The sequence below is a fragment of the Panulirus ornatus genome, chromosome 19 (genome assembly GCF_036320965.1).
Source record: "Panulirus ornatus isolate Po-2019 chromosome 19, ASM3632096v1, whole genome shotgun sequence".
Classification (NCBI taxonomy): domain Eukaryota; kingdom Metazoa; phylum Arthropoda; class Malacostraca; order Decapoda; family Palinuridae; genus Panulirus; species Panulirus ornatus.
Window position 1 is genome coordinate 9491643 of NC_092242.1, and position 16937 is coordinate 9508579.

Below are 16937 nucleotides of genomic sequence, written 5' to 3' on the forward strand. Positions count from 1 at the left end.
GTGTGTGTGTATATATGTGTACATTGAGATGTATAGGTATGTATATTTGCGTGTGTGGACGTGTGTGTATATACATGTGTATGGGGGTGGGTTGGGCCATTTCTTTCTTCTGTTTCCTTGTGCTACCTCGCAAATGCGGGAGACAGCGACAAAGCAAAATAAATGAATAAATAAATACTTCAGTTTTTAATGCACAAACAGTAATTAGATGTTTTTTAGGGACAGTAAAGTAAGGAGTCAATATAGTCTATGTTGTCCTGTACAGAGGATAGATGCAGATGAAGCTAGGAGACGAACAAACTATTTCGATCGGGAAAATAAACGATTTGAGGGACAAGTGAAAGATCTTAGCAAGCAGGTGACCATTTTAGTGTCCCAAGTTGAAGCAGCCAGAGCAGGTCATCCTCCTCCTCCAATTCCAAGTAAGTTTCGCTCCTTTGGGATGAATAAAATCTTGGCTTGAGAAATTTTTACAACATATCAAGCCTGATCTATACATTTCAAGATAAAGATCATTGTAGCCTGTATTCTTATTTGTAGATATTATGTAACCCCAAGGACCCTTTCTCTATGGACACCTTCAGATTCAAGGTTGCACTACAGTCAGTATCTGGGAAAGGAATGACTCCTTTGGATTAAGAAAGATTTTGGTGGAATTATACTTTGGTAATACAAATTTGCCAAAGGTAACTTTTCATTTTAGGGTAACCACAAGCAGGTGGAATCTAGTACCACCTTATTTGTATGTAGGAGATTGTAGAGAAATTACTGCTGTCCAGATATAGGAGTGTTAAAAAGTGGTGCCCAGAACTATCTTACATCCTCTGTTTGGGTTATTGGTCACACTTTCTGTTTCAGTAAAACAAAACCACTAGGTTAGATTTTACATCTTTTTTCAGTGTGTGCTATACAAATATCCTCCTCATCTCTCCTATGGAGAGAGTCTGAATGAGGAAAAAATGGAAATAATGCATGTGAATAAACTGAATTATAATTACACAATTATAGTGTTAAGTTAATGCAGTGTACACTGAATAAGCAAGCTGATGAATGATAGTGTATTTTTATGGTTATGCTATATGGTTTAAACATGATATATATTATTTGTTTAGGTGTGATATGTACAATGCATAGATTGAAATTTTTTTTTTCTTTTTTTTTTTTCGCTGTCTCCTGCGTTTGCGAGGTAGCGCAAGGAAACAGACGAAAGAAATGGCCCAACCCACCCCCATACACATGCCTTGATTCAATCCACTGACAGCACGTCAACCCCGGTATACCACATCGCTCCAATTCACTCAATTCCTTGCCCTCCTTTCACCCTCCTGCATGTTCAGGCCCCGATCACACAAAATCTTTTTCACTCCATCTTTCCACCTCCAATTTGGTCTCCCTCTTCTCCTCGTTCCCTCCACCTCCGACACATATATCCTCTTGGTCAATCTTTCCTCACTCATTCTCTCCATATGACCAAACCATTTCAAAACACCCTCTTCTGCTCTCTCAACCACGCTCTTTTTATTTCCACACATCTCTCTTACCCTTACGTTACTTACTCGATCAAACCACCTCACACCACACATTGTCCTCAAACATCTCATTTCCAGCACTTCCATCCTCCTGCGCACAACTCTATCCATAGTCCACGCCTCGCAACCATACAACATTGTTGGAACCACTATTCCTTCAAACATACCCATTTTTGCTTTCCGAGATAATGTTCTCGACTTCCACACATTCTTCAAGGCTCCCAGAATTTTCGCCCCCTCCCCCACCCTATGATCCACTTCCGCTTCCATGGTTCCATCCGCTGCCAGATCCACTCCCAGATATCTAAAACACTTCACATCCTCCAGTTTTTCTCCATTCAAACTCACCTGCCAATTGAATTGACCCTCAACCCTACTGTACCTAATAACCTTGCTCTTATTCACATTTACTCTTAACTTTCTTCTTTCACACACTTTACCAAACTCAGTCACCAGCTTCTGCAGTTTCTCACATGAATCAGCCACCAGCGCTGTATCATCAGCGAACAACAACTGACTCACTTCCCAAGCTCTCTCATCCCCAACAGATTTCATACTTGCCCCTCTTTCCAAAACTCTTGCATTCACCTCCCTAACAACCCCAACCATAAACAAATTAAACAACCATGGAGACATCACACACCCCTGCCGCAAACCTACATTCACTGAGAACCAATCACTTTCCTCTCTTCCTACACGTACACATGTCTTACATCCTCGATAAAAACTTTTCACTGCTTCTAACAACTTGCCTCCCACACCATATATTCTTAATACCTTCCACAGAGCATCTCTATCAACTCTATCATATGCCTTCTCCAGATCCATAAATGCTACATACAAATCCATTTGCTTTTCTAAGTATTTCTCACATACATTCTTCAAAGCAAACACCTGATCCACACATCCTCTACCACTTCTGAAACCACACTGCTCTTCCCCAATCTGATGCTCTGTACATGCCTTCACCCTCTCAATCAATACCCTCCCATATAATTTGCCAGGAATACTCAACAAACTTATACCTCTGTAATTTGAGCACTCACTCTTATCCCCTTTGCCTTTGTACAATGGCACTATGCACGCATTCCGCCAATCCTCAGGCACCTCACCATGAGTCATACATACATTAAATAACCTTACCAACCAGTCAACAATACAGTCACCCCCTTTTTTAATAAATTCCACTGCAATACCATCCAAACCTGCTGCCTTGCCGGCTTTCATCTTCCGCAAAGCTTTTACTACCTCTTCTCTGTTTACCAACTCATTTTCCCTAACCCTCGCACTTTGCACACCACCTCGACCAAAACACCCTATATCTGCCACTCTATCATCAAACATATTCAACAAACCTTCAAAATACTCACTCCATCTCCTTCTCACATCACCACTACTTGTTATCACCTCCCCATTTGCGCCCTTCACTGAAGTTCCCATTTGCTCCCTTGTCTTATGCACTTTATTTACCTCCTTCCAGAACATCTTTTTATTCTCCCTAAAATTTAATGATACTCTCTCACCCCAACTCTCATTTGCCCTTTTTTTCCTGAAACAGGAGTTGTGGAAGTATGTGATAGAATGTAAGAAAGTAAATTCTCGATTAATATGGGTAAAACTGAAAGTTGATGGAGAGAGATGGGTGATTATTGGTGCATATGCACCTGGGCATGAGAAGAAAGATCATGAGAGGCGTTTTGGGAGCAGCTGAATGAGTGTGTTAGTGGTTTTGATGCACGAGACCGGGTTATAGTGTTGGGTGATTTGAATGCAAAGGTGAGTAATGTGGCAGTTGAGGGAATAATTGGTATACATGGGGTGTTCAGTGTTGTAAATGGAAATGGTGAAGAGCTTGTAGATTTATGTGCTGAAAAAGGACTGATGATTGGGAATACCTGGTTTAAAAAGAGAGATATACATAAGTATACTTATGTAAGTAGGAGAGATGGCCAGAGAGCGTTATTGGATTACGTGTTAATTGACAGGCACGCGAAAGAGAGACTTTTGGATGTTAATGTGCTGAGAGGTGCAACTGGAGGGATGTCTGATCATTATCTTGTGGAGGCTAAGGTGAAGATTTGTATGGGTTTTCAGAAAAGAAGAGTAAATGTTGGGGTGAAGAGGGTGGTGAGAGTAAGTGAGCTTGGGAAGGAGACTTGTGTGAGGAAGTACCAGGAGAGACTGAGTACAGAATGGAAAAAGGTGAGAACAATGGAAGTAAGGGAAGTGGGGGAGGAATGGGATGTATTTAGGGAATCAGTGATGGATTGCGCAAAAGATGCTTGTGGCATGAGAAGAGTGGGAGGTGGGTTGATTAGAAAGGGTAGTGAGTGGTGGGATGAAGTAAGAGTATTAGTGAAAGAGAAGAGAGAGGCATTTGGACGATTTTTGCAGGGAAAAAATGAAATTGAGTGGGAGACATATAAAAGTAAGAGACAGGAGGTCAAGAGAAAGGTGCAAGAGGTGAAAAAAAGATTGAAAATATTACATTATTTTCTTAGAGACTTTAGTCATTACAGAATCAGCAATTTAAATCAATGAATTACTGGAAAGGTAAACAGAATGCCTTTGGCATAGAAATTTATATATGGTGCATTTTCTAATAAAAATTTCAGAAGATACTTCTAAGAGCCCCACTGTAGCTGGAGATGTTATATCTCAGCGACTTGTAGCCTTCAGAGATATTGAAGAGTTACAGGAACAGAACAACAGTTTACGGGCCTCTCTTAGAGAACTGTCAGATCAGATGGAATCTGCTGAGCATTCTGCTGTGGATGTCAAGACAAAAGAGCTTAAGGTTTGTATCTGCTGATTTTCATAATGGAGAGGTGTGTTTCTTTTAGCCTTTTGCTTTATCATTTACTGTTTCAAGATCCATAATTGCTTTATGCATTTTTTCCAAAACATTTTTCTTTTGATATGGCTTAAGTTTGCCCTCTGTACTACCTATATCTTTCCCAGATATCCCCCATCTAAAATCCTAACTTCCATTTAAGTCACTTTGTCAGTTATATGCCCATCAATGCTTACATCATCTTGTGTATCCTCTGTAAGTTCATTACATGGTTGAAACAGGACATGAAATAATGTAGTGGAGAGAACTGAAGAGGCTGTGGTGAAATGGTTCAGATGTATGGAGAGCATTAGTGAGTAGAGTATGACAAAGAGGATATATGTGTCAGAAATGGAAGGGATAAGGTTAAGAGTGAGATCAAATTGGAAATGGAGGAATGAAGTGAAACAGATTTTGAGTGAATGGGGCCTGAACATGCAGGAGGTTGAGAGGCATGTAAGGGATAGAGTGAATTGAAATGATGTGGTATTCAAGGGTTGATGTCAGTGGCCTGAACTAGTGTATGTGAAAGAGGCGAGGAACCATTGAAAGGTTTGTAGGGCCAGTTTGTGGATAGGGGGCTTTGATTTCAGTCCATCACACCTTACAGCTGGGGAATGGATGTGAAGAAATGCATTTTTTTTTTCCTGCTCCTGGCACTACCTCATTAATGCAGGAAACAGCATCGCTACCCGCTTCTTCAGCGAGGTAGCACTAGGAAAACAGACAAAAAAGGCCACATTCATTCACGCTCAGTCTCTAGCTGTTGAGTGTAATGTGCCGAAATCACAGCTCCCTATCCACATCCAGGCCCCATAGACCTTTCCTTGGTTTATCCCAGACATTTCAAATGCCCTGGCCCAGTCCACTGACAGCACATTGACCCCGGTATACCACATTGTCCCAATTCCCTCTATTCCTTGCATGCCTCTGCTTCCTGTGTGTTCAGACCCTGATCTCTCAAAATCTTGTTCACTCCAGCCTTCCACCTCCAATTTGGTCTCCTGCTTCTCCTTGTTTCCTCCACCTCTGACACATATATCCTCCTCATCAATCTTTCCTCACTCATTCTCCATGTGTCCAAACCATTTCAACACACCTGCTCTCTCAACCACACTTTTTATTTCCACACATCTCTCTTACCCTTTAATTACTTACACGATCAAACCACCTCACACCACATGTTGCCTACAAACATTTCATTTCCAACACATCCACCTTCCTCCATACAACCCAGTCTATAGCCCATGCCTCGCAACCATATGATATTGTTGGAACTACTTTTCCTTCTAACATACCCACTTTTGTTCTCCGAGATAATGTTCTTTCCTTCCACACATTCTTCATGCTCTCGAAACCTTCACCCCCTCCCCCACCCTGTGACTTTCTTCCACTTCCATGGTTCCATTCACTGTTAAGTCCTCTCCCAGATATCTAAAACACTTCACTTCCCACAATTTTTCACCATCTAACCTTGCATCCCAGTTAACTTGTCCCTCAACCCTACTGAACCTAATAACCTTGCTCTTATTCACATTTACTCTCAACTATCTCCTTTCACACACCTTTCCAAACTTAGTCACCAACAATTTTATTATACTTGATTACTGTTTACTGTGTCAGCAAGGTAGCACCAGGAAAAAGACGAAGCAAGACCCACTCATGTACATGCATTCTCATACATGTACATACACATATACATATCAGCATATACACATATACATATATACATGTTTTGGTGCATTACACAAAACAGCTAGAGACTGAGTGTGAACGAATGTGGCCTTTTTTGTCTGTTTTCCTGGCCCTACCTCGCTGATGCAGGGGTGGCAGTGCTGTTTCTTGTGGGGCAGGGTGGTGCCAGAAATGAATGAAGGCAAGCAAGTATGAATATGTACTTGTGTACATATGTATATGTCTGTGTATGTATATGTGCTTGTATTAGTGTTATGTATATATATGTGTGTATACAAGTGGATGGGCCAAACTTCGTCTGTTTCCTGGCTCAACCTCGCTAATGCGTGAAACAGCGATCAACGATAATAATGATCTTTCTTTCAAACTATTCGCCATTTCCCGCATTAGCGAGGTAGCGTTAAGAACAGAGGACTGGGCCTTTGAGGGAATACTCTCACCTGGCCGAATTCTCTGTTCCTTCTTTTGGGGAAAAAAAAAAAAAAAAAAACGAGAGGGGAGGATTTCCAGCCCCCCGCTCCCTCCCCTTTTAGTCGCCTTCTACGACACGCAGGGAATACGTGGGAAGTATTCTTTCTCCCCTATCCCCAGGGATAAAAGTTTTTATAATCACAAATTCCACCAGACAATGATGTCAAGTCTGGCTGGTGCTGGCAACAGTACATCCCCTTATGGTAGAAACACCTTCTCCTGCCTCATGTTGATCAATTACGAATACTGGAGGAGTCTGAGTCCATAACATCAGATCATCTTCTGACTGATCCTCTTTATCTGGCAAAATGCCACTCAGTTTCCTTCCTAGAAAACTTATGAGAATGTGCTGTCATTGGGAGGGTTAGAGGTTGACTGATTGTGGAGAGAAATTATGTGTGCCAACTCAGCAACAACTCAGGTCCCGTGGGCAGCCTTGAAATAGAGGCACAAAGCTCATAATGCACAAAGATAATAATGATATAATAATGAATTTGTACATTTTGTTGACTACTTATAGTGGCAGTATTTCTTTTAACAACAGTGTTTATGATTGTTTTATTACCAGGAGGAACTTGATTCAGCGAAGGCACAGTTGGCAGAATTATCATCTGCTAGAGAACGGCAGGAATCTCTGATGGAAAATCTTGTACATCAGCGTGATATGTACCGCACTCTGTTGACCCAGCAGTCCCCAAAGACTGGAGTTGTAAGTACATGCAGTATTTAAGATTATTTTATCATGATTCTACTTATCTGTTCCAACTGGAACTCCCTGAAGGGGTGGTAGCCATGGCAATAGTCTCTGTAACTAGTGGACTCCAGTGCTGCCTTGTAGCCTTTAGTACCTCACCCTTAATGGGCCACTGGCACAGGGCAACTCTAGTGCAGTGTTTGCAGAGGCTCCCACCTAATGACTAGGACTGCCTAATGTTTCTATCTAATGCTCTTGCCTCCTGCTTCTACCTAATGTTTTCACCTTATGCTCCTGCCTAAATGTTCCTACCTACTACAGAAACTGAACAAAATCACCTGGTGTGAACTAGAATAAAAGTTTAAAGTGAATCTTTAGTTTGATGACCATATGACCCTTTAAAGCTGAAATGATAATAACCTGACGTCAGCTAGAGTAAAAGTCCCAAAGTTAAGCTTTAGTTTGAAGACCCATGTCAGGTGTTGAAAGGAAAATTCAAATGAAATTGATGATTTTATTGCATCTTAGTGCATGATTTGTACACCATACAATCATAGTCTGCAAAATGCAGGTTTATTCCTGTCATTTGGCATGGGTTGTGGATATTATCATCTTCATATTATATTATCAGTATCATTTTTGTAGAGGTGGTTAAGTTTTTGCTTCAAAATCTTATTTGTGAACTAAGGATATTACCATAGTGTTGACTTGGGTATGTCATAAAGGTTGATTGTTTTGTATTTGAAAATATTGGATACGAAGAATAAGGAAGTTGAGCCTGTGTGGAATTGGGAACAGAGTAACAATGATTGGACCAGTAGATTAATAAACAAACTCTTTATTAGGAGGTAAAAAGTCAGAATTAGGGTCTTTCCTCATCATTGTCTGACATTTCCTATAGGGCAAATGCCTAGGCATCCATGATATTGTATGCCATTGACTTTTTTTGAGTGGTATAGTGTTTATCAACATACATATCTCAATATGAATTTTATATGGTAGCACATGCATGTCATCTACATACATTTATCATCAAAATGATGGACAAAGGAGAGCTATAAGTCAGTTATTTCTCTTTCTTTTAATGATGTCTTAAATGACTTAAGAAAGTTATTTCTTTGTACAGAGTGAGGGGTTTGTATGCATTTGCTGGAATCATAATTGGCTCTTCAGTGATTAGTAACCTAAGTTTTCATAGTAAACCCTTAAGTAATTTTAGGCATATGAAGTTCATTTATGAAAAAAAAGTGAATGGAAAGTATATTAAGAAGTTGTAGTCATTTGTTTGTCTTAGTACGTCACTAGTTTTTCATATGGCATATTCATTGATGTTTTAAGATATTTCTTTTGATTGCAGTCCAGTGTTATATATGTATATGTGAAGCCAATATTTAATAATGTCCCTCCATATTTTCCTTCTGTGGACATATGAATGATAGTGTAGATTGTATACAGATGCAGCATGCATAACACTGTAACCCATATCTAAATAATTCAGAAACCTGCTGCGGCAAGCCAAGCCCCACAGTCATCTGAGGTATCTGAAGAAGAAATGAAAAAGCTTAAAGAAGAATTAGAGAAGGCAAAGAAAGCATTGAGTAACTTGAAAAAGGAGCATGAGGACTATCGAGTAGAGAAGACTAAGAATGATAAGTTGATGCAGGATGAATATGATAATCTTAGAGCCACCATGGAAAAGACGAGGTAAGGAGTAAACTTAATCTTACTGTACTGCACCAGTGGAGGTAAGTCTCCATCAAGGATATGTGATGTCACTTTGGCCATTTGACCTGTTCTGGAAGGGATGGCAAGGGAGATGAATGCAAGAGTATGCTTGAGATGGAATGGTAGGGTTGGGGTCATGGGGTGTCAACTACTGTTTGCAAATGACACAGCTATGATGGCAGACTTCAGTAAGAAACTCAAGAACCTAGTGACAGAGTTTAGGAAGATTTGTGAAAGGAAAAAGTGTAAATATGAATAAAAGTAAGGTAATGAGGTGCAGCTAGGTGTTGAAGACTGAAAAGTTTGAATTAGGAGGGCCTGAAGGAAGGGGAATGCTTTGGATACCTGAGACTGGATATGGCAAGGAATATGATCATGGAAGTTGAAGTGAGTCATAAGTTGGGAGGGGGGGACACTTTAAGTCTTGGATGCATTAAGGGATATAAGGGTGGAGGGATCATTATCCAGTAGGCAAAGAAGGTAATGACTGAAGTTTTAGTGGTCCTAACAGCATTTTTTGGATGTGAGATTGAGGGATGAAGTGATGGGGGCTTTGGAGTATCCTGGTGTGCACATTTGGGAATGCAAAAGGTATGCATGCAAAGAGATAGTAGTTGGTAAGCAGCCACTGACCAGGGAGGTATATTACTTGTAATACCTGCCTGTGTTTCAGGGGGTGTTAGTTATGTCTGTGTAGTGAGCCAGCATTTCAGTCTTTGTCAAGTTACACACACTTGACCCAGGTAGCTGTCTTTTCTTTCTGCATCACCCACACACATACAATCTCTCCTTGTCACACATTACACTTTACAATGCTGAACTCATTCACCTCATTCTTTGCAACTCAAAATTTTCCATCAGTGAGCACCATGTGCGTGCTAACCCTGCATTATGACAATATGTTAGGGGCAATAGATAGAAGTAGTAGGAAGGAACATTTAGGCAGGAGTATTAGAAACCTTTGGTAGTAGTATTAGTTGTAGATAGGAACATTAGGCAGGAGCATCAGCAATTGGGGCCTGAACATACAGGAGGGTGAAAGGCATGCAAGGAATAGAGTGAATTGGAACGATGTGGTGTACCAGGGTTGACGTTCTGTCAATGGATTGAACCAGGGCATGTGAAGCGTCTGGGGTAAACCATGGAAAGTTTTGTGGGGCCTAGATGTGGAAAGGGAGCTGTGTTATGGTGCATTACACATGACAGCTAAAGACTGAGTGTAAATGAATGTAGCCTTTGTTGTCTTTTCTTAGCGCTACCTCGCATGCGCGCAAGGGGGAGGGGGTGCCATTTTATGTGTGGTGGGGTGGTGATGGAAATGGATGGAGGCAGCAAGTATGAATATGTACATGTGTACATGTCAGTATATGTATATGTATGTATATGTTGAAATGTATAGGTATGTATATGTGTGTGTGTGTGGGCATTTATGTGTATACATGTGTATGTGGTGGGTTGGGCCATTCTTTTGTCTGCTTCCTTGCGCTACCTCACTAACACGGGAGACAGCGACAAAGCATGATGAATAAATAGTAGGTTGGAACATTAGATAGACACATTAGGGAGAGGCAAACTGTAGGGACATTAGGTATGAGCCCCTGGAAACACTGCACTAGAGTTGGCCTTTGCTGGTTGCCTGTTAAGGGTGAGGCACTGAAAGCTGAAAAGTGGCACTGGGGTTCACTGTTTATGGAGACTTTTGCTGTGGCCACCTCCTTGAGGGAGTTCCTGGAAGAAACAGGCATCAGAAATATAGATAGATAGGTAAGTATGATTTTGAGCGATTGGGGCCTGAACATACAGGAGGGTGTGAGGGAGTGCAAGGAATAGAGTGAATTGCAATGATGTGGTATTCTGGGATTGACTTGCTGTCAGTGGACTATACCAGGGCATGTGAAATGTTGGGTAAACCACGGAAAGGTCTGTGGGGCCTGGATGTAGATAGGGAGCTGTGGCTGTGGTGCATGACACATGACAGCTAGAGACTGAGTGTGAATGAATGTGGCCTTTTTTGTCTGTTTTCCTGCTGCTTCTGCACAAAAGTGGGGGGTAACTGCTGTTTCCTGTGGGGTGGAGTGGCACTAGGAGTGGATGAGGGCAAGCAAGTTTGAATATGTACGAGTGTATATTTGTATGTGTGTGTGTATGTGTTTATATATGTATATATTTGTATGTGCTGATATGTATATGTATATATATGTACATGTATATCCCTGGGGATAGGGGAGAAAGAATACTTCCCACGTATTCCCTGCGTGTCGTAGAAGGCGACTAAAAGGGAAGGGAGCGGGGGGCTGGAAATCCTCCCCTCTTTTTTTTTTTTTTCTTTCTTTTTCCCCCCCCAAAAGAAGGAACAGAGAAGGGGGCCAGGTGAGGATATTCCCTCAAAGGCCCAGTCCTCTGTTCTTAACGCTACCTCGTTAATGCAGGAAATGGCGGATAGTATAAAAGAAAGAAAAAGATGTACATGTATAGGTGCTTATGTATCTTGATATGTGTATATGAGCAGGTGGACCATTCTTCGTCTGTTTCCTAGTGCTACCTTGCTGATGCCGGAAACGGTGATTAAGTATGATAGATAAAATAGATAGGTAAGTATGTATTGGATAAAAATACTGGAATGATATGGTATATGTAGGAAGATGTGCTGGTTAATTAACTGAACATGGGCTTATGAAGTGGTCAGTGTAAAAGTGTAGAGTAGTGTATGGGGCTTGGCTATGGGTCTTATACTCTAGGTAAGGTGTGGATGAGGCTACTGTTTGTTTCTTCCTGATGCTGCCTTGTGAATGCAGGAAAGGCAATTAAGTATGAAAAAGAAAAATTCTAATCAGGTAATATGTTAGATCATTGATTATCTTCAGCATATTTACTTTCTTCTCTCTACATGTCCTCAGATCAAAGTAGAGTGCCTTTTTGTTCCTCTACCTCTCCTACAAGGTGCATGTTCTTCTGCTTCTTGAGTGATATCAGGCTTGATTTTAACAGTGATAAACATGTTTATGATATTGTTTGGCTTTACTATATAATAAGGACTCTTTATACTATATGACTCCATTAAGGTAATACAGATATTTTCCACTGCTTCCCCAACTGTAGATTTTGCTGCCCTGACATGGCTTATTCATATTTAGCTATACTTTGAAGGATAGAACAGCTTATAAACAGGATTACTGAGTTGTAGGAAGGAATAGATTTAGAGTTAGGTTATGCAAAAGTTAGTGTTAGAATTGTGTTCTTTGTTATAAGCATGTTTTGTTGGTGAAGCTCAGAAGATAAACCTTGATGCGCACAGTAGATCATGCATTGTTCATCTGCCATATAAGAGGGGAACTTATTTGGGATACTTCATGACTGAGTGTAATTCATTACTGGACATTTCATCAACTTGTGTTTTTGATAAAGCAAGCCTTGTTTTACCTCTTCATGGTATGATAGTTGACTTTTTTTTTTGCTTTATTGTCAGAAATGAGAACATCAAGTTAGTGTCACAGGCAGAGTATAATGATGAGCGGATTAAGGCACAGCAAAATAATACTGAGATCCTGCAGCGACAAATTGCATCCTTGGAGAAGAACAATTCTACATTGCAAGGTTTGTTGTGGGATGAGATGTCGAGTGAATTCAGTCACTTATGATTGTGGGAATGACATTTGGTCAGACCTCTATTTCTTTCATTTGTAACATAATCTGATACTCATTTTCAGATTAGATATCTGAAATACTGTAGTGTTTCCTTTCTGTGGAGTATTTTTTAAGGCTAAGCTCTTCAAATGTTTCTCATTATCAGCAAGCTGTTCTAGCATTTCACATCACTACTTTTTCTTATTAGCACAGCAAAAACCTTTCCATTTTATATTCCCATCCCTAACCATTTTTGAGAAACACTGCCTTCTCTTTAGTGGATCCATATAGAAAGTCTGTGATATTCCATCTGTGTATTAGTACAGGTTGAGCATCCCTAAACCGAAAACCCAAAATCTGAAGTTTTTTGATTGGCGACATGACATTATGAGTAGAAAATTTCACACCTGACCTCATTTGCCCATGCTAGGCTCTGACACTGTTGGTGCTAATTTGTTACAAACCATTGTCATTGCCAGACCTACATGCATTACTCCTTGTGTCTTTTGCTTATTCTCTGCTCTGTGGTACAAAGATATTGTTGAAAATATCAGAAAGGCCTGTAGATGACATGGTGAAAATGTGTGATGGACTTATTGAAGGACTAGAGCAGCATGCATTCATAACGTAACAAGAAATTAAGTTAGTTCATAAAATCAAAGAGAGACTTTTAAGACTGAGACCATTGTTAATGAGGCAGATAACTCTGGAGGAAACAATTAGAAAAGCTTCCAGCATAATGCCTCCTTGTCCCTAGAGGAACCCACTTCCTGATCCCTCAACTTCTGATGTTCCTTCTCACGATGATGTCAACTGTGATATACCCTTTCCCTCAAGTTTCTCAGGCCATATGTAGTTCTAATATTTGTTAATGCATTTATCTTCTTTTGATAAGTGTAAAATATATTTTGATGTGAAATCTGAATTTCATCACCTAAAATGCCATGTCTGAGTGTAACATAACCAGCAACATTATTGCATTGAAATTAGTAGTTTTCATTACATTTACAGCTACCTGTAGTTATCATTGATTAAATGCTTATTTGTTTTTATATCCCAAATAAAACCTGAAAAATGAAGTACAATGTACTGTAACCTTTTAATTGAAACATTCTCTTGAATTGGTGTCTTATTAATTGTTCTTGTGTCTTTTACACTAATTACCACCATCAGGTGCTTCGCTACTCAATGTTTCACTCATTAGGTGTCCATTAAGAATAGATTGAACAATGTAGACGTGTAAGAAAATTTAAGAAGTTTGAAAACCTGTGCACAGCAGTAGCATGTTATAGCTAGCTAGAGCAATTGTTTGTTAGTGAATTCAGTATCCACCAAGGCAGCCAGTCCAACACATGTAAAGTACAGTAGTCATAAACCTTGCATTCTAATCTTGTAATATTGTGCACAAGCTCCTAAAACCCCTGCATCAGGCAAATGGGTGGAAAGCACCTGTACATCTGGAAAGAAGAGATGCAAGAAAAGCATCAGCTTGAGATGAAGTTCACATTGAGGCATTTTGATGGTGATTGATGTAGACTTGATATTACAGTCTTAAGCACCACCCATTAGACTTTTTTAATCTTTTTGAAACTAGACTTCTCAAATACTGTCTCATACATGTTCTGGGCTCTGCCCATCTCTCCAATATTATGAAAACCATTTGGACATATGACTTGACTTGTTTTTCTCAGGCTACAACTTTCACATTGAAGACACTGCACACTTACTCCACAGCTGCCTTGTACTCACCCTACAGAGATATTTACATGTCAATACACATATGACCTTTGGTCACGTTAATTTTTCTGAAAGAAAACACAATAAGAGGTAAAATCATACATATTGCAAATCTCTTAGGTAGAGAGTAATGAGTTCCAAAGCTTTTGAGTATAGGAAAAGAAACAGACACAAGAAGAGGCCACTGTGAAGGTGCCCACAACATCACAGTATTTGTTTGAATTGGTGGCTTCAGTGATTTTTTTGTAATACTAGTGGTATTGAAGCAATCACTTCTTGGAACAAAAAGCCTTATTAGTATCTAGCAGAGAGAGATGGAGAATCAGCAATATGGCATAGGGAAAGTGTTAGATTTTGAAATTCATATTTGCAGAGTTAAGTCTAATCATTTTAGATTCAGTTCTGATTAGGTATGTGGAGCTAGAGCTATCTCAGCTGTGAAGGTAAAACAAACTTCATACTAGGACTAGTTAGTCCTCTATACAGTTAAAGTAATTGCTCAGAAGAACAGACTCTGTGGTATTTTAACAAACCTCAGTGTCTTTTAGTAGATTTAGTAGTTTGCATAAATTCTAAGATAAATGGTGCATTGTTGATAGTGGAATAGTGGAGCCATGAAAGGAGATTAAAAAGTTGAGTGGTTTTACAAGGAGAATTAGGTGGGAATTGGGTTTTAGAAAAGTGAAGATTATTGTCACGGAAAAATCCTCTACGAGTCTGAATTTAGTGACTTAGTTGAGACAATACTCTTAGTAGACTGCACATAAAAACTGGAGCTGATATGAAAGAAGTGGATTAATTTTGAGCTGATGTATTAGGGAATTGGGCTCTTTGTTAAGAAAGGCTATTTATAGATTAGAGGAAGGGGTAGAACACAGGACAAAATCTGGAACACCACTATAATAGGGAAAAGGGGGGCTGGTCCAGAAACAGTAATGGAAATGGACCATCCAGAGAGATACATAGAAATATGTAAAAATAAAACAAAATGAGGGAGAAAACACGAAAGAAGACAGCTGTATAGATGACAGAAGTTGAATTCTGTTAATCTTCCTTATTAGTGCATTAATGAAGAAAGTTGTATACTGTACTTTCATTTAACAGACACTCCCTTATCCAGTTGCTGTTTTAATTGAATTTGTGTGGCCTTTAAATTATATGATTATATATGCAGCAGGAGGTAAGAAATATAACAGAACACATTTTTCAGGTATCATAGGCCGACATGAAGGTACAATTGAAACACTCCGAAGTGAATACATGGCTCTGCAGAAAAGACTGTCCCATGCTGAAGTTAATTTAGAAAATCTTCGAGAAGAAAGAACTTTGCTTAAGGTCAGTACATTTTAAATGTTAAGAATTATTATGTCATTATTCTAGATAGTAGTTAGTAGGCAGCCACCAAACAGGGAGGTACATTACCTGTACCGCCTGGGTATTGGGATGATTAGTGTTAGTTGTATAGGAGCCAGTACTTCAGTGGTTGTCAGATTGCACTCTTCTAACCCAGGTATCTGTCTTTTCTTTATGCTTCACCCACGTGTAGACTCCTGGCATTCTGTCCACAAACAATCTTTCCTTTTCATACATAAGACGACAACACAACTCATTCCTCATGACTAGATTTTCCTGCAGTGAAAGCTGTACACTAGCCTAGCCTTTTGGCAAAATGGTAGGAGCCATAGATAGAAGAAGTAGATAGGAACATTTAGGCATGAGCACTAGGTAGAAACATTGGGTAGGAACATTAGGCAGGAGTATTAGGTAGAAATAGTAGGTTGGAACATTAGCAAGGAACATCAGACAGAAGTAGTCAGTAGGAACATTGGTAGGAAGCCACTGCAAGCACTGTGATAGAGTTGCCCTCTGCCAGAGGCCTGTTAGGGTGAGGCACTAAAAGCTAAGAAGTGGCACTGGAGTTTACTGACTATGGAGTCTGTTGCCATGGCTACCTCCTTAAGGGAGTTCAAGGAGGGAACAGGCATTAAAGATATAGATGTATAGATATTAATAGTTAATGGTTAGGACACTTCATGTGAGGTTAGGTGGGACAATAGTGGTGTACATCAACACCATTGGAAATGTTTGTATAGGATTTTGTTCTATTTTCTGAATCAGAGGAGGCAGTGAGTAGATTGGTGGGTTCCTTTGATAATTTTTTTTTTTTTTTTTTTATTATACTTTGTCGCTGTCTCCCGCGTTTGCGAGGTAGCGCAAGGAAACAGACGAAAGAAATGGCCCAACCCCCCCCCCCCATACACATGTATATACATACGTCCACACACGCAAATATACACACCTACACAGCTTTCCATGGTTTACCCCAGACGCTTCACATGCCTTGATTCAATCCACTGACAGCACGTCAACCCCGGTATACCACATCGCTCCAATTCACTCTATTCCTTGCCCTCCTTTCACCCTCCTGCATGTTCAGGCCCCGATCACACAAAATCTTTTTCACTCCATCTTTCCACCTCCAATTTGGTCTCCCTCTTCTCCTCGTTCCCTCCACCTCCGACACATATATCCTCTTGGTCAATCTTTCCTCACTCATTCTCTCCATGTGCCCAAACCACTTCAAAACACCCTCTTCTGCTCTCTCAACCACGCTCTTTTTATTTCCACA

General features: G+C 40.1%; 1 protein-coding gene across 2 annotated transcripts in view; it reads left to right on the forward strand.

Moving 5' to 3' along the window:
- Positions 1 to 16937, forward strand: part of LOC139755375 (uncharacterized) — a 110847-nt gene that overhangs the window by 38493 nt on the left and 55417 nt on the right. For both annotated transcript variants that reach the window (XM_071673591.1, XM_071673592.1), the window contains exons 10-15: positions 266 to 422; positions 4145 to 4326; positions 7097 to 7237; positions 8721 to 8926; positions 12414 to 12541; positions 15519 to 15643. In XM_071673591.1, coding sequence (XP_071529692.1) covers positions 266 to 422; positions 4145 to 4326; positions 7097 to 7237; positions 8721 to 8926; positions 12414 to 12541; positions 15519 to 15643 — 939 coding nt within the window. The remainder of the gene's footprint in view (positions 1 to 265; positions 423 to 4144; positions 4327 to 7096; positions 7238 to 8720; positions 8927 to 12413; positions 12542 to 15518; positions 15644 to 16937) is intronic.